The sequence below is a fragment of the Dryas octopetala genome, chromosome 4, assembly GCF_963921425.1.
Source record: "Dryas octopetala chromosome 4, drDryOcto1.1, whole genome shotgun sequence".
Classification (NCBI taxonomy): domain Eukaryota; kingdom Viridiplantae; phylum Streptophyta; class Magnoliopsida; order Rosales; family Rosaceae; genus Dryas; species Dryas octopetala.
Window position 1 is genome coordinate 23,236,375 of NC_141369.1, and position 18,475 is coordinate 23,254,849.

At 35.8% G+C, this 18,475-nt stretch overlaps 2 protein-coding genes across 2 annotated transcripts; both read right to left on the reverse strand.

Annotated features, from left to right (window-relative positions):
- Positions 1-11,289: 11,289 nt before the first annotated feature.
- LOC147288436 (PLC-like phosphodiesterases superfamily protein) lies at positions 11,290-13,802 on the reverse strand. Its single transcript, XM_086241734.1, has 8 exons — positions 13,665-13,802; positions 13,442-13,564; positions 12,908-13,045; positions 12,689-12,787; positions 12,287-12,590; positions 11,958-12,181; positions 11,782-11,868; positions 11,290-11,672 (listed from the first exon to the last, which is right to left on the reverse strand). Exons 1-8 carry the CDS (start codon positions 13,755-13,757, stop codon positions 11,646-11,648), a joined length of 1,095 nt encoding a protein of 364 aa, XP_086097860.1. The 5' UTR covers positions 13,758-13,802; the 3' UTR covers positions 11,290-11,645.
- A 3,207-nt stretch (positions 13,803-17,009) lies between these two features.
- LOC147288437 (B12D protein) lies at positions 17,010-17,598 on the reverse strand. The gene is made up of 3 exons (XM_086241736.1): positions 17,490-17,598; positions 17,314-17,402; positions 17,010-17,191 (listed from the first exon to the last, which is right to left on the reverse strand). Exons 1-3 carry the CDS (start codon positions 17,511-17,513, stop codon positions 17,038-17,040), a joined length of 267 nt encoding a protein of 88 aa, XP_086097862.1. The 5' UTR covers positions 17,514-17,598; the 3' UTR covers positions 17,010-17,037.
- Between the last annotated feature and the right edge of the window lie 877 nt (positions 17,599-18,475).

An 18,475-nucleotide genomic window follows, 5' to 3' on the forward strand; every position in this document is an offset into this window, starting at 1 on the left:
CCTTTACCTTCTTGCTTCAATGATTGAAAAACAAAAATTTTTTTTTTTCTTGGCCAAAACAAAAAATATATTTACTTTTAATCCCGTAATTTGTGGGTAATCTTCGTAGTTAACATTTAAGTTAAGCAGCATACGCACACAGAAGTACAGAACACATAAACATGCGCACACAGTATGTAACATTGTTTTCATTACACAAGGGCAAGGGAATCATTTACACATATCAGTTCTATCCTTTTTTCCTTTCTTTTTGGCCGATCGATAACGAGATAGCAGTGGTCTTTAAAAGCTTTAATGGTAGCCATTAATAATCTTTGGAAGATCGAGTACTATAAATAGTACATTGATGTGTGTGCATAAGATTGTCTTTTGCTATTAGAGCTGGACCTGATGAATATATGCCTATGTGTTGTAGGCTTGTAGCTAGGGGAAGGTCCGCGAAAAAAGACTCGGGAAATTAAATGAACATGGAAGGTAGTGATCAAAACCCAGAAAGGTAACAAAACACTTGAATCAAATAAAACCAAAACTCTAGCTAGAGTATACCTACACCTAGCTAGCTAGTAATAGAAATTCCCCCATTATTTTAATCTCTTCCTAAATTTCTTTTAATAAATATTTATCAACCTTTTTCTCATTTCCCTTCTTTGTTTTGGTTTCTTTGGCAAATATTGACAAAAGAGTACAGTGAGAGGCTTGATAAATGAAGACCGGATACAGTGCGCACACTATATTGTATGTAATCAGATTTAATGATCTAAAATTTATATCTTAAAAAAAAAAAAAATTTAGTGACTCAAAATTTATATTTAAGAATGAAAAATGTGAACATACTATAAGAAATGTGAGTAAAATTTATCCTTTATTGGAGACACAATATAGAATACATTTTATTTTAAATCAAGATACTTTAATTCCTATTATTCAATTGTAACCTTATTATATATTATTAATAAGAATACATTTTACTCATTTTTGTTGTAGTGACACGTGGGATTTAAGGTTAAGAACGGGATCTGCCATCACATGTCGATGTTAGCATTTTCCCAATCTTGATTGGTATGAAAGTGCAAGTGTATCATTGGTGTTTATCATGATGATTTTATATATGATTCATGTATATTATGCACCACATACATATATATATATATATATCTTTGGGCGGCTACCGTACAGTAGGTGTACATGATCATCGATCAGTCTAATCAATACATGTTATATGATTCTAATGAGACAGGGGTTCGTCCTGTAAATTCCGTTTATCTCCTCTACTGATCTACTCTCATTTTGTTTTTTGACTTTGGTTTGAAGCTGATGGCTTGTCTTGGAGTGGCACACAAGGAGGATTGGATGGTGACTTGAAGAAAAGTGTGGATCCATAAATAGATCCTTGGAAAGAGATTTGACACAAAAGGTCGATTTACGAATTTAATTACTTTCGATATTAAAATTAAACAAATCTGTCATTGTATTCTATTTTTATCCTTATTCATCCGTACGTTCTTGAAAATTACGGCGATATTTTGAATCTCATGACCATGTGATCCAAAATAACACCAATTTTGAGGAGATATCATTTTCTCAGATAATTGAAGATTATGGTAATTTTATCAAAAGCATTAGTTGCTATCAAGGGCAGTGGTTGTGGAGGGACCATGGCACCCTATAGAATTTAGGTATAAAATTAGAAAACAAGCAAAAGAAACAAATTCATGCATAGTAAGTTTGGGTTTAGGATTTTACCTAGCAGAATGGACTCAAAATCGATTAGACCACCTTATTCGGAGATAGGAGGAGCACGAAATTTCTTCAGCTTCTGGAGTGAGTTCTAATGCCTTCCCCACCTCTGTTATAGTATAAATAATGGGTACTGGGATAGAATTGTATAGTACACTTGGATGTCATGCATTAGAACATGATAGATCATGGACGTTGTGTAGCAGCCTAGTAGGTTACAAATGGCATACAATCACCCTTGTAATGTACACGTACGTAGGGTGCCGGGATAGAGTAAATATCTCAAGTTGAACTTGAAATTACTTATAATCAACATGATTGATAAAGTGAAAATATTCTAGATGTAAGATAGAAACTTTCGTTGTCCGGCCAACTGCGACATGCAAAAATGTCACAAATGGTGAAAACTCCTTGGAGTTTTCTTGCACACTTGGATGTCTTGTGTTGATGCAAATTCTCGTAAGGTAGATGCAACAACTTAGATAAGTTGACCTGGCTGATCAGGTGCTTTGTTGGATGATGAAGTGGATGCTGGTTGAGATCTTCCTGTAGACAAAACAAGATCAAAGGAGATGGACCGGTGTGGTACCAGCCAAACACACTCCGATGATGAAATCAGTGATGATGTTTGATGGTGGGTGAGGAAGAACAAAGGAAGAACTTGGGAGAATGGGAAGAACAAGGCAAATGTTCTGGGTTATTCTCAGCAAGTTGGGTAGGCTTTTTTTGTAGAAGGGAATGCAAGTGTTTTTGCGTGTATATTGGTGGATTGCTAGGTGCCTCATTTTATGCATATGTGGTGTCTTATATAGGCAAAGGAAGACTTAATGATTAAGTTACCTGCCTGTGAATGAATGGTTGCCAGAGACCCACGCACCTGGTTAGACCTAGTTGCATGCTCAGCTGCTTGCTTCCTCAGCATTCAATGCTGCATTGAATGCTCCATTAAATGCAAGGTTTGGAAGGTCCAGGTAAACTGCCCAGCAGTCATGAATGCAAGCCTGATATTCTATCTGTCAGAGGATTGTGTCAGGTGCATTCAAGTGTGGCGGTTCGTCCTAGCGTGATCTTCCTGGAAATGGCGGCGGAGAGCCGAGCCGAGCCGATACGAACACATGTTTTCATGTGAAGACACGAAGTCCATGTGTGGTCGGATCGGGTATGGGAATCCAGGCCGAGCCGGTCCATAGATTGGAGTCTTTCCGAGCCCTAACTGGTCGACGCCAGAACTCGGAAGGAAGCCATCTCTTGTGCCGAGCCGAGCCGGGATGATCGTGGGAAGATGGACACTGGACCCCATGGAAGATCATCGGTTCGGCTCGGACCGAACAAGGAGGGGCGGTGTGGAGATCCGGTCTGAGCTGGTAGAGGAAGTGTTGATCAGTGATGACGTGGAAGTCAAAGTTTGACCACTGAGAATCAACTCCGAGGTGGATGTTTGACCAGCCACGTGTCGAGCTGCGATTGGCTGTTCGGGTCGATGTGGGTTTTCCCACAAACATCTTGCATTAGAACATGTAGATAGATGTTGTGTAGGAAGTGACAAATGGCATGTAGACACCCTTTAATATGTGCATGTATTAATGAAACTCCTTGGAGTTTTCTAGTACACTTGGATGTTTTTGCCCAAAAAAACAATAAAAAAATAGTACGCTTGGATAGATGTTGTGTAGGAGGTGACAAATGGCATATAGACACCCCCTTTAATTTTCGAAGCTGTAATCTAAGGTATGTGCATGCATTAACATCTGATGATTAAGATCGAGCAATATTGCCGACATATATATATGTATCGATTAGAACAAGCTAGATTAGATAAAATAAAAATGGGGATGAGAGAAAACTAGCTTATTAGCTAAGAGAATTAGAGAAAGCGAAATGTGACTGATAGGACTTGTGTGAATCAAAAGAAAGTTGCACGGAAATTGCAGGATCGAATACATTGATATGGTACAACTGGTAGAGGCTGCAAAAGGTTATATAGTAGTTATTATTATTGAGAGAGAGAGAGAGAGGCCATATGAGTACAGGAGGGCTGAAGAGAGATGGAATGTCTACCCACACGCACACATGCACCTAATGCCCTTTGCTTTACATTAATATTAATATCATTAATTAAAAGAAAAATGAAAAAATAAGTTATTATTATTATTATGATAAAGTTGTGATGTACATTGACACATCCAGTTGCACGAGGGCCTCTATTTTGTTCTCTTCTGCTTTTCCTGCCAGAGCGGCAGAATTGAGTACCCAACCATTAATTATTTCCCTACTCTGAATTATTGAATCGTGCGCCAAGCTGATGACACCCGTACACAATTCAACACACAAATTATTGAAAATCTATTTGTATCGAAATTCAGCTTTTATTTACTAATATCACTTCAAAACATCAGAATTAACTTAATTAACACACAAATTAAAATTAGGAAAAACAGAAAAGAATCATCTTTTTTTTTTTTTCTTTTCATCGTAATATGATGGTGAAAAATTCCACTATACAAACACTGGATATTACTGTTTCACTTTTTCAATACTAGGATGTAAATTTATCATGTTAAATTATTGGCTCAATTACAAAATGTATCCGCCAATTATGAAGGGCATTTCAGATTAGTCTATGAACAAAAAAAATTTCAAATTAGTATACTAATTAATAAAAAGTTATAAAATAGCACATACGTTACAAATTTCATTAATAAGAGCGTTAAATGCTAGTATAGATAGTGCTAATATGAATTTTTTAAATAATTTGAACACTAAATTTACACCATATGGATTAATGATAACAAATTTAAAGGTTTAAAATTTTTTATAGTTTTTTTATAGTTTTTTTTTATCAATATGACATTATAAATCTATGTATAGCAAATTTGGTGTCCATATTATTAAAAAAATTCACATCATTGTTGTCTAAAGTGATATTTAACTGTCTTTCTTAACACAATTTATAACAAATATGTTATTTTGTAATTTTTTATTAGTTAGTGTATTAATTTGAAATATTTTTGTATTTGTGAACTAATTTAAAATACTACTTATTATAATTGGTGGTTACATTTATAATTTAGCCTAAATTATTTGTATGTCATACTCATACAAATATACAATACCAGAGAAGCCGCTCAAGTTCTTATGTTACACAGTAAATAAAACAGACGATGTCAACTGTGCAACTACACACTAGGGACCTTTCTTGAGACTCACAATCTCAGTTCCCAACTATATAATTATGAATATGGTATTAAACAAAAGGAAAAATCAGTAAATTAAAAAAAAAAACATATTTATATAGATTTAAATTATTTGTGCAGAAGTACACGGGTCATGCAATGCACACAAAGTATCCGATGACAGAAAAGAGATCATAGATGTCTGTGTTGTTGCCTGGTTTGTTTTCTAGTTCTTGACGTCTTTATCCGAACCACAAAACCCTTATTTTTATATACGAATAGATGATTGAGTGCACGTGTGGGTAGGTCTATCCACGTGCACCTGTTTTATTCGCTGAATTGATTGATTTGTTCTTTGCCTCTCTCCTTTCCCAGCCTTGTGATATTTTTTGACTTTCACCCCTTTGCTTCTGTCTCTTTACAAACTGTCACCTCCTTCTTACTTTTTACCAGGGGTTAATAATAATAATAATTGTTACCCCGATAAAGTCACCGCTGGTAAAAGATGCGAGGACCACAAGCCATAAGGAGTTAAGCAATCGTACCTCATAACTCATTAGTCATTAATGGGCACCATTCTGTGAATCTGTCCTACAGTCTATTTGGACAAGTCACAAATTTTGCTGTTTTTAGTATGCTCAGAAAAAGCTTGGGCTTCAATAATTAAGTTTCATTATTTTCCAATGAAGGAAATCAATTTAATTAAAAAAAGAAAAAGAAGCAAAGAAATCAATGGCTGAGTGATGAGACAAAAAGCAACCTACCCAATTGGATCCTAACACGTGTCCTTCCCCTAAGGACCAATATCCCCTAACCATAGTCGTTGCTTCCTTACTCTACCCAAGGAAGACATTTAACCAATTATATAGGGTATCACTATTGGATGAATCCCATACAGTTTTATACATCAACAAGAAATTAGAGCATTCAATTTAAAATTAATTAATAATAAATTGATAAGCTTTAGGTCATATAAATTGTTATAAAATACTTTTTTTTGGTGATAAGAGTATTTTTTAGAGTTTAAGGTTTTAGAAATTAATAATTGTATACGTGTTATAATTTAAGTGAATTAGTAACACTATATTATTATACTACGTGATGTTACGATCACACATAATAATTTAGAGGGCTGCTATTTGCACACCCTTTTTTTTCTTTTTGCACACACTTTTCTCCTACACACCCCCTATCTTCTCTAAAAATTTAAAATTTCTCTTTAACACACCCCTCTAATTACCCTAATATCTCTATTTTATACATTTCACACACCCCCTATCTCTCTCCCAAAATTTAAAATTTCTCCTACACACCCCTTCACCCACCACACCTCATCAACTCATCCCAAAAAAAAAAAAAAAAAAACACAGCCCCTCCCCCTCCCTCACCCTCACCCGACCACCTCCCTCCCTCTCTCCTTCCCTCACCGACCACTTCCCTTTCTCTCTCCTCCCCGCAGCACCGACCTCTCTCTCTCTCCTCCCCGCAGCACCACCCTCCTATCTCTCTCTCTTCTTCCCGCAGCACCACCCTCCCTCTCTCTCCTCCCCTCCGAGCACCATTAAAAAAAAAAAATTTTAGTTCGGCAGACCAGTGCCGAACTGGGCTGTTTCGTTCGGCACTCATCCGCCGAACAATCCTGTTATATTCGGTGGATGAGTGCCGAACGAAACAGCCCGGTTCGGCACTGGTCCGCCGAACCTGCCGAACTGATTTTTTTTTTTTTTAATGGTGGCTGATTCTGGGCTTCGAGGTGGAAGACGAGGTGCTGCGGGCGGAGGTGTAGCAGCGTGTGGGAGGACAGCGGGCTGGGTGCTGCGCGCAGGCAGTTGCGAAGAGGTGGTCACCGATCTTGAAGGTAGACAGAGAAAGGGAGATAGGAGAGATGGAAGGAGAGAGAGAGAGAGTCGCTAGTGGTCTCTGTTCGCGGGGAGGTGGCCAGCGATGGCAGGCGTGGCCAAGGTTGGCGGCGGCCAAGGTTGACGGTGAAGAAGAAAAAAAAAAAGGATGGGAATGGGGTGTGTACCGGGGGGGGGGGGGAGAGGAGATGGGAATGGGGTGTGTGGGTGTGTGGGTGAGGGGAGGGCCAAAGTGGTCTTTTTTTTTTTTCAAAAGGGGTGTGCAAAAAGAAAAAATAGGGTGTGCCAATAGCAGCCCTCATAATTTATCTCCATAATAAAACTCAAATGCATTAGTGATTAAGAGTCACTCCCTAGAATGTAACATATATTCTATACGACTATCTCTATCATTACGAAGGAAGACAATAAAGATATACACTTTGATTTTTACTGATGTAGGTATGTAACGTAGCATGTATATTCAAGTGTACAAGTACCTTGACTTCATTGGTAGTTGGTTCGTGTAGGGCCGTAGGCGGTGGTGAGTGGTGGCAGAGGAGAAGTCACGCGTGGTGCTGGTCCATGGGCATGGAGGCTTAATGTTGGAGTTGGACAATTGGACAGTTGGACGTAACCTAACTACGTATACCTTCCTATTCCATCGTACTCCAAAAAAACTTTCGGCTACTTAATGCCCATAAGTACATGTACTGCATGCAAACTCGTGCGGCCCTTTTCTTGTCTACGTGCTCTCTGCTCTATACGTACAACTCTGTCAAGCTAGCAACTAGCTTTAAAGGAAGTACGTACCTTCTTGCAATTAATTTCTTTAAATAATTAATTAAGAAGGCTAACAATATAATTGCCGTACACACACATGTATATATATATATATTAAATGAGCAATCTATTAGATAAAATTATTTATTTTACAACAAATAAAATACTAACATATATAATAATAAATCTTTTAAAATTAAAATTTAAGATTCTTAATATTATTGATATTGAGCATAAATATAAAGAGGTCTTATTTGGCGTGGAAAATGTGGGATGTCATAAAGTGTTTGAAGATATCTTGCATTAATGCTGCATTTTTCATCTCGCATTCGAGAAAAATTCCTATATATAAGTAGTATAAAGTATGTATATGCGTAGTACGTTCCATGATCGATCCAAGCAACATCTTGCAAAAGATTCTTGTGATGAAGCTTTAGGTAGCTAGGTTGGCTCCACTGCAGAAGGGTGAGAAGGGGAAGGGGAGAGCACCCCCACCCCATGTGTAAAAGGGTCCCCAAAGGCCATGGCATTTTGTTTTCATGCATAATTGCTGGTCTTTGCTCTTGTTTCTTTCATTCCACCAGCCCACTTTGTATTTCTTTTCTAATTGATGTAATATATATTAATTCTTGGCTCTGGAGTCTAGTCTTGCATATATGCTTCGATATATTCGATCTCTATTTATATATATCTTTGCGTTTGGGTTTGAGTAGTAGTCGAGTCCGGCCTCATTAGGCAACCTTATGTTATATGTGGGAGGGATGGCCAAAACCCACGTGATCGGGTGGCTGCTTGACCACAAAGAGGAATGAGGATGATGAAATTACATACTTAAGCAAAGCAGTGGTGGGGGTCGAGTTGGGGACTTGGGCTTATTAGTGCATTACGTACCAAACAACAATATATGGAATTATGGAAACCATATCATGTCATGCCCATTTGCATGTTACCCCCTCGTGGGTATATCGTAATCGTCCTTGGTACCTTTGTGGAATATATACTATATATTGACAACTACCTCTCACACACTTTGCTAACTTCATTAGCTCATCATCCATCACCACAACTCAATCTCCTCTTATCCATTATCCAATACCAGGCTTCACAGTTAAATTCTAAAATTTTATGAAAATGAGACTTTCGACATTTTATGTATATTATTTAAGCTTAACATAGCTTAAACATAATATATAAATATATAATAAAGTTATACAATTTGGGGACCCTCAATATTTGTCTACGCTTGAGACTGGCCTTGCAATACCCCAATAACCGACGGCCAATTAATTTATTCTAATTTGCTACAAAGCCTACAATATTACTAAAAAATTACAAACAATAATACTCGGTCCTTTTGAGCGATTTATATAATCATCAATATTCTTTTTAACAATATTACTAATAATCGCTCCACACACCATTATTCAACCCTTTTGAATGATTTATGCGTTTAAGTAAACATATTGATTGGGGAAGAATTTTTCAATCAATCTACTTGGTATTGCGTTGACGACAAGAGTTCATATAATGAGTAAATATAGTATTAAATCAAATCCACACATGCCCATTAAATGTAAAATTAAAAAGAAAAGGCATTAATAAATATTAAGCTCTAGCTCCCTCATATTCTTTCATTTTTCTAATGTTGCATCCACCAATAACATGAAGCCCATTATTCTGGGCGCAAAGCAACATCGAAGCATGCATGTTACTAGTGAAAGTAACATTAACAATTATTAGGTAATGAAGCAGATCTGATATCTCCTAATATTATTCCTATCCATCGTATAATTGGACCTAATGACATTGATTTATAAATAATTTAAGCAATTTTTATTGCTTCCTCAAGATTGCTAGCATGTGTTGGATGCCTCCTAACCTACCAACTCACATGCTCCACACCAATTAAGATTTATTGGGTAATTACCAATAAGCTACACCAAAGGCTCTCTGAATGAGTGTTGATTATGTTTATGTCTAAAAGACTAAAACACAAATATAAGATTATCTATCTTTTAGATGAACAGAAGATTCTATTTCATATTTGATAAGTCTAACTAAACCACTGGGATGGATCCATAATTCATTGATTTGACTGAATTATCAGATCATGTACAGTCTTTTTTACCCTGCAATCTCCTTGTTTATTTCACGATTATCTATCTAGTCGGTGATGCCAGAAATGCAAGATCTTGGATTACTAAAATGTTGAATTAGAATAAGTTGTTTAAAATTTGTCCCTGATTTCTAATAAGTTAAAATTGACTACTGAGTCCTGACTAGCTTGCACCAAACCTCAGTTTTTTTGGGAACAATGATGCTACAAGTCTATAACTATACAATATGGAGAAACTTGGTCACGAGGCATGAATTTGACTGCCTCAAATTTCAAAGGTGGACTGCCCCAAATTGGGCTGATCTGACATAAAATTGTACATTAATTATATCCTTATGTAATTATAGAAAATCGGATTATGTATTTCTATACTTAATGCGGCTTATGACAGAGCACTTAGTACCCACTAAATATTGATTTTTAAATACGAATAAATTTAACAGTAATTCACAAATCTAATTTATATTACTAAAACCATCAATTCAAGAATTAAAAATGTTGGTATGACATGTACTTTTTTAGGCCCGAAGCCTTTAATCACCTTTGTTTCTTTTTCTTCCTTTGGCTGTGAGGTCAAAGTACATGGTATTGAACCAGACATTAGCCTCTTAAGGCTCGATTATTTTCCATATTTTGTTGCTATGTGTGGAAATATTGACCCAAGCCCCAGTGAAGGTGACATCCACTAATGTAATTTTAGTTAAATCTGATTTTTTAAAATTTACTTTGGTCCTAATTGGAAAGCTTGTCATTAGCATTGATGATGGGACATCGTAAACATATCAATTTACTCATAATTAAGGCCCAACAGAAGGAAGAAAGAAAAGAAACGAAGGAACACAATCTTGTAATTAAAAAAGAGAAGGAATTGGGGCCAAAAAAGAGAGAGAAGGAATTGTGGAACAAATGAGATGGAAAAATGGCTGGTTTTTGGATAGTGACATAGTGCAACTCAATTATTGGTGAAGACAAAACCTGACTAAATAAGATCCGAGGCCCTTTAGATTTAGTACTAGTAGTGGTTGGTTCCCATTATAGTGTATGAATGGATAATTGAAGATTTTATTCTTTCCATTATTTAAGTACTCCCAATTTTTATTACTCTTTTTATTGAAAAACTAATTTGATTACATAACTTTCTGTTTAGTTTGAACGAATTACGCTCAGATAATTTGTTTTGGCCAGTAATTGATGAGTGTTTTTCAAATACTATGAAGTTATTTTGTCGTCAAATTGTCTATGTTAGTAATTTTTTTAAAAAAATTACTAAATTACAACCCTATTTTCCCAACGTTAATGCTTGCAACCTCATCCCACAAACCCTATATTTAATATTTCAACACACAAAAAAAAAGTACTATATTAAAAGGTTCCACGGATTAACAACTATATGTAATATACAGCACAACTTAAAATTTTAAAGCCACAAGCCAACATTTTGGGCATTTTGATTCGATCACTCGTGCTGCATAAAAAAGAACAAGATGAGAATAAAATGTTCCTGAAAGTTTTCTATTTTGTGCGTCTGGACACCATACAACTTTTTTATGTGGTTTTAGCTAGTTAATTAATTTAATTACTGAAGTACTTAACTACTCTCTGACACTAACAACTTCGGATATAAAAAGAATCAGAACATCAAATCTTTCTCCAAAAGCATAAACTAAAAACCTAAAATATATAATTAATGTTGGATTTCAGAGAAGCCCACCTTCTCAGACCCGTAGGTGGGCCTGGCTCAAATGTATACGAGCTGAGCCCAAATACACCAACATATATTATATGTGACTGTCCAACAATGCTAGGAGCCTACGACATATTTTGCCAATGTACGACACATCCATAATTCCATCAAAAAGCGACAACAATTTTCAACATCTCTGTTTATATAGAAATGAATGGATTACAAAGAATGCTAATAATTCCTTGAAATTCCACAAAATTCTCAAGAGGATTGGAGCTTATTCGAGGAATTACTATATAGTCCCTACTCCCTCCTCAGAAATTCTCAAGAGGTGATCCTGGCTGCAACAAGGACATAAATTGTAAAAAAAAAATCATGAACACACTTTATTCACCAAAAACTTAAATAAATAAAAATTGTAATGGGTTTTATGAAAATTTCTGAGCTTACCACACAAGCATGGACATCATCACGGCTACACAGGAGCTTCCCATTGAGGAAGTCCAAAGCTTGAAACGACCCTCCTCCTTCACTCCTCTGCATAAAAAAACCAAGCAGCTAGTTGTAGATTAAAATTTGTTTTTATTTAAGTTAAGATTAAATTTGATTTTGCAGTGGTTAATTACCTTGTAAAAATCAACAGCAACAAAATTAGCCCATCTGTTGCTAGCAGCACCATAACAAGTGTTGAGCATGTTAATGAGATCCCCAGAATTAATTCCACAAGAGACTTGCTTAATTGGAATAGACAGAAAATGGTTCACCAAGATCAAAGATTTAGTCTTGTCATCTAGAGGTGAGGACTCTGCCCTATTAGGACATTTTCCAGCCTTCATTCCATCATCTCCATCTGCAAATTTCAATTTGGTACTATTCTCAAATAACAGATGAAAAAACTCATATAATATTAGTATAAAAAAACAAAAAGTTTGTTGCTTAAACAATTGCTTATTACACTGGTTTTCAACCATGTAGTTCCACTGGTATGCAATGCCTTCTGATTGTTCCTTTGAACTTTTTGAAGTAAACACAAGTAGTCTTTGGTTCTTAGCAACCATGTCACTAACAAGTGGCCAGTCCTGACCATTTTTGGGCATGTTTGTGACTGGAAACCAATATTTCATCAACCCAGAAGCGTTGAAGACATTTGTCAGTCCATTTGGAGCTTCAACATAGTCCTCTAATATCAATGTCACAATTTCTGCTGGGTTTGCTGATAGAAATGCTTCAATTTCCTTCAGTGTATCTGTAGCTGGTTCCTACATTGTTGGGATAATAGATTTTGTACAAATTTCTTAATTAACAATAAAATAAAGAAAGAAAGAAAGAAAATGAAATGGGGGAGTGATTTTCTTACAAATGCAGTGAAGTCATGACATTTTCCTTTAAAAGAATGGCACAACCACACATCTCCCTCAAAATCATAGGTATCCAGCATCAAGGCTCGAACTCCATTCTGTAAAATGTCAATGAATGATGGAAAATATAATGGTTAGAAAGTCAAGGGCCACATTTTATGCCAAAAATGAAAACAATAAGTGTTAATTTACTGAGAAAATAGAATTGAAATTCGTACATTAAGTTGTTGAGTGACAGTATCTTCTTGATTTGTAAAGGTAATTCGAGGAACTCCCGTACGAGATGGCTCTCCATCAATAGCAAAAGCATTGTGGGTTGTCAAAAATGCATATTTGTTGAATGGCAGAGAATTGTTCTGTTCCAAATTAAAAACAACAAGTACACAAACACAACGAATCAGTATATTATTGAACCCCCAGAGCCAGAGACAATTTTCGTTAGGCCCTAGTGGTTTATGGCCTGCTGGGTCCAAGTGTAAAACCCACAAGGTCTGCCCTCATTGGGCCCTAATGGGCTTATGGCCCATTGCATACTGCTCAATGGTTGTGACATCAGAAGGAAGGGAGAGAAAGCAATGACTCATGAGTAATGGTGGGCCCCTGCCGGCCCCCCAAAATATCTGTCTTTTTGGCTTCATGGTATCGTCATGGAAAGGTGGAATTGTGGAAACTTCACAAAATGCGTGCCTGTGTTTCTTTGTGTATGTAACTGTGTAACAGAGAGAGAGAGAGAGAGAGTTATAGAGACGTACCAAAAGCTTGAATTGGTCTGTAATGGTTGATCTAACACATCTAGAGCCAGAAAAACCTTGGGGGCAAGAGAAACAGAAAAGTCCTGTCTCACAATCTCCGTCTGATGAGCATTCCTGTAAAAGCTACACATTCATTCAAACAAAGTACCACAAAATGAAACTTTACTCCATTTTTTTGGGTCAGAAATGATTGAAAGATTGACATAAAAAAAGAGCTACAAACCTTGCACTGTCCATTGGAGCAAGCTGTGGCAACACTTAAAAACGCTGCAACAGCTATGACCAAAACAAAGTTTTGGCTCTGCTGAGTCTTCATATTTAAAAAAAAAAAAAAAAAAAAAAAAAGAAGAAAAAGAAGTAAGGGGATTAGTTTTTGGGTTGGGTTTTGAAGCAACTTTGTTTTCTCAGTTTTGGCTGAGAAAACGAAGAAGTAGAGTGTACAAGTTTGGTGACAAATTGTACCTGGATGAGGATCCATATGGATATCAGGTTATAAATGCTCAAAAACCAACAAAATGGGAAAGAGAATATATTGGGCTATCCGAATATCCAATCATAACAAAGACGTTGGAATTCATTAATTAAGATGAAGAAGATGAAAAGGAAATTGAAAACCCAAATCACCTGAACCGTACGTTACTCCCATAATGCATTAATTTGACACGTACCTCCTCATTACTAATTATTTTCAAGTCGGGAATTAAAAGAAGGAAAATGGAATAACTTGAACGCCATTAGGACCACTTAGGAATAGACCTGTCAATAGATCGAATTCGGATCGGATTGATTTAAATCCATCTCTCATCCGTTAAGCTAATAAATTATCGGATTCGGATTATAATCGGATTATGGATTGAACATGTCAATTTATATCCGATTAGTATCGATTCGGATCGAATTGGACTTTAATCAGATTTATTTAGAGAATAAATATGATTAAAATTTTACTAGTATTACGTTTAGTATCACTATTTTCTTGTCTATTTTTGTAACTTTGAATTTATATAAATAAGTATAATCATTTAAGTGTAGTTTCATGGTATAAAAAAACCTCAAATTATTTTACAAACATATAATGTTTATTAAAACTATATAAAAAATACATTAAATATTATATTAATTTGGATCGGATTATTATCGGATTGGATTGACCTAAATCCATATTCCATCTGTTAAGTTAACGGGTTATTGGATTCGGATTACAATCGGATTATCGGATTGGAATGGTAAATCCATCCCTACTAATTACGTCGGATTTGGATCGGATTCGGATTAAAATCCGATCCGTTGACAGGTCTACTTAGGAATTTAGATGATATATGCATGATAATAATATATCAGCAACTACTATATGTGCTTTTTGCATATATAGTATAAAGGTAATGGTAGTTCTGTACGTGATATGGACCACAAATTTATGGTAATATTTTTTAGTAGATAGCATATGTATTGCCAGACTGTGGCAACCATATATATTACCTTGTAAAAACTTATTTTAGATTTTTTTTTTATGCTTTAGATTATGTATACTATATGAGGATTTAGTTAGCATATAAATAATATATACATTATATATACTACAAAAGAATGGGTTGTTGTATATGGTAAGTTGGTAACAGAAAACTCCAAACCGAAACCCAAATCTATGCTCAAACATAACTTAGTGACATTGGATCATCTCATCCCCATATAGGAAAACCCATTTGTATGAGACCTATTAGTTTTTAGTTATTTTTTTTTGTTGGGTATGTTTCAAATTATTGATTTAGTTTGTAATGTAATTTGAATGAGAAAATGCAACAAAATTACCCTTAGTACAAAAAGGTTGCGAAGTGATATGGAAGGAGAGACGAAGGAGAAGGTTTGTTCGCTTTGCACTAACAAAAGTAAAATCAATACCCATCACCATTTGCGTAGTTTTCTCTCTCTTAAAGTAGTTTGCTATTCTCTAAGTTGATATAGAGGCCATATTTTATAGATTTCAAACCTCTTGCCATTTGTTTTTATAAACAAACTAATATTAGTTATATGGGGGTCCTATGAGAATGAATTAAGGTTAAGGCAAAGCTAGCTAAATTCTATATATACTAAACGTAGGTGAGAGGCGTTACTGTAGTTTAGGAATAGTGTGTGTGTTTTTTTTAATAGACGCTTACTATTGTAATTAGTGGAATTAGTTGAGCCTCTTTTGGTCATTTACCGTCTCTTTGTTTTTTGTAATTGTTTTTTTTTTGTTTTTTTACAGCTCTTGTCATCTTTTTAGTTTTGCCTCACATAACTTTTTATTTTGTTTTGATTGTCATTGTGAAATAGTGGAGTTGGGCGTGCCCTTTTTGGTAATTTCCTCTGCTTTTGGTGGATGAAAGATTTGGTTTTAGTTCTACTTTGGTTGGAACCTGGAACTGAGAGAAGGGAAGAAGCTGAGAGAAGGAGAGGTCGGTCGTGAGGTGGAGACTTCTGGTGAGCTTTTTACCTGATGAGGAGTTTACTTAACCCTTCACAAAAAAATTAACATCAACTAAGGGTTGTGTTGTTGCTCATTTTTTTTTAGGGGTGGCTACATCTTCTCTTCTCAGTCTGTGGACCTGTTTTTCGGTGTTGAAATTTTTTTTTTTAAATGAAAGGGTAGTTTTTTGTAATCAGATTCTTTATTTGGTGCGGCTGAATTTTTTTTTATTTTTAATTCTATGTCAGAGTCTTTCTTTTGCTTAGCCTTTTTCCATGGCGGTGCCTTTGGCTCTCTGTGTTCTGTTCTCTGTTTCTTGGTTTTTGGTAGGAGTATTTTAGCTTTTGGTTTTCCCAGAATTGCTCTGTTCTTTGAGGTATTGCGTATGGCTTGAATTCGGGTTATTTTAATTTTCAAATGTTTTTAGTTGTGCTCTTTTGGTGGTTCAGCCTATGAGCCCGTTTTGCTGGATCATTTGGGGCCTCTGGTTTGGTTTTTGACATACAGAAAGTGATTTTTTTTCATGCATATCTCTTGGGCATTATTGGTCTTCTCTTGAAAAAGTTTTGTCTAAACAAAATAATTCAAGCTCTTATTTTGTAACTCATACTCTTATTTTTATATTTTCATTCTCGTTTTGTTAAAACCTATGCTTGGGGCATACTAGTTCACGGAAATTTCAATAAGAGCCAAGGTTGCCTTAGCTTGTTTGATTTAATTTGAAGACCAATTTTTATAAGCTTTGGTGGTCTGCCTTGCGCTGCTAAACAGTGTGAAAAGAGTTGTTTTAATCCTTTTTGGGAACCGTATGTCACTTATTTTGTCAGTTTGTTTCTCCTCCTTGGCCATAATACAAACAACGTACTTTTTATTCTAAAACAAATTAAATTGTTAATTAATTTGCATAACATACGGGGAAGAGAAAAAAACACGATTCTTTTTTAGCATCAAAATTCATTATTATTCCTCAAAGAAAATGGTAGGACATGGAAGACCTGCTATGAAATTTCACCAACACAAGTTTAAATAGGACTCAAACTAATTAAGCAAAACATAAACAGAGCTCGAGATGAGCAAACAAGTTGATGAGCAAGTATATATAAGACTCTAACAAATGCTACGTGAACTTTTCAGTTGATATGGATATGGATCATTTATTATGATCTTGAGAGAAGAAGTGGTTGATGGCAGGCATGATCTCAGGTGGGCGGGTGCGGAGGAACTTGCGGAGGCTGTGCTCTGCATACTTCTCTCCCTCTTCTTCATTTTCAAGCACTGCCATTCGACGCTGAGCTTTGTTAATTCTGCAAATTAATTATCATCATCATCATCATCATCATCATCATCATCTGGGCGGGTTTATACTTAATTTAATTATATTTGAACAAAATTGAACTAGTACTTGTATATATGTATATGTCCGTACCTGACATCTGGGTTTAGTAACATGTTCCTTGTAAGCTGAAATACACACAAGCTTGTCACAAATGTCATCGCAGCCATTAACGGGTACACCTAATCAATTAAACCATAATTTAAATAAAAAACCAATCCCTTAATTAAAAAAACAAAAACAGTTAAAAACAATATATGCTTGGTCACCTCAGGCCTAACCCAACGCCCCATGATCAGAAAGATCGATCTTTGGCTTAGTATTGCTCTAATGCTTCACAGAGACAACCAATGCAATTGTAAGTAATTTGCTTTTGTTTTTCACTGTTACATTGAATTTCTATGTGCGCCAATTTATATAGAGTGTTACGTGGACCACATATGGTAAGGTAAAGTCATAGACAACCTTTACTGTGGGCTGCATTAACTTTGAATTTTGACTTTACCTAAAACCAGCGGCCCTAGCCTCTGGGTTTCTCTAGTTCCCCAGTTTTAGATCACCCAGGTCTAGGTTGACAAGTTTAGCTTTGGACCCTGTCTCACTAGAATGTTCTATTTGCTTTGGGGTGGAAGTGGAATGATAGATTAAAACGACCCAGTAGTGTATCCCATGTATCTATCTGGGCCATGAGCCTAAACAAAGAAGCAAATAACGATTTAATCTGGGCCTGAAAGCCCTAGCCCGATCTTTTTTTTTTTTTTTTGGTCTGACTAGCCCGATCTTCATCAATACAAAATATGGCAATCCAACTCTAAGCCCAATGTTTCATTTTTAAGCTAACAAAAATGCTCTAATGCTCTCCATTCAACATGGTCTGGACTCTGGACTCTGGGGACTACAATTTGAAGGATGAGCACATGTTTAAAAGTTAAAAACTTTGGCCGCTAGTGTGTCAACTGTTAAGCTCACAAATTCATTGACAATAAAACTGAATAAATGTATTCGATCTATGACCCAGTTCAATAAACCATGCTTTTGCTCATAACTAGTTGATGCTTACACCTAACCTTCTAAAAAGCTAATTGATTAATGGTTTGGCTTTGAGGTCTTTTCAATTTAATGAACTATATAGATTTTTTCGTTGCACTTGTTCATGATTCTGATGCGGGGGGGCATAAGATGAGTGGCAAAAGACTGCAAAAAAAAAAAAAAACTGTTGAAGCAATTCAATTCAAGTCTGTTAAATGGCAGCTGT

Bases quoted from the DNA above. Each gene is read 5' to 3' on its own strand.
- LOC147288436 (XM_086241734.1), bottom strand. From the start codon at position 13,757: ATGAAGACTCAGCAGAGCCAAAACTTTGTTTTGGTCATAGCTGTTGCA. The intron at 12,182-12,286 runs GTAATAAGCAAT...TGAAATTTGCAG, and splicing joins CTACATGGTTGAAAACCAGT to ATGGAGATGATGGAATGAAG. The intron at 11,869-11,957 runs GTAATTAACCAC...TTTTTTATGCAG, and splicing joins TTGCTGTTGATTTTTACAAG to AGGAGTGAAGGAGGAGGGTC.
- LOC147288437 (XM_086241736.1), bottom strand. From the start codon at position 17,513: ATGGGGCGTTGGGTTAGGCCTGAG. The intron at 17,403-17,489 runs GTGACCAAGCAT...TTAATTGATTAG, and splicing joins GGCGTTGGGTTAGGCCTGAG to GTGTACCCGTTAATGGCTGC. The intron at 17,192-17,313 runs GTACGGACATAT...ATTAATTTGCAG, and splicing joins TTACTAAACCCAGATGTCAG to AATTAACAAAGCTCAGCGTC.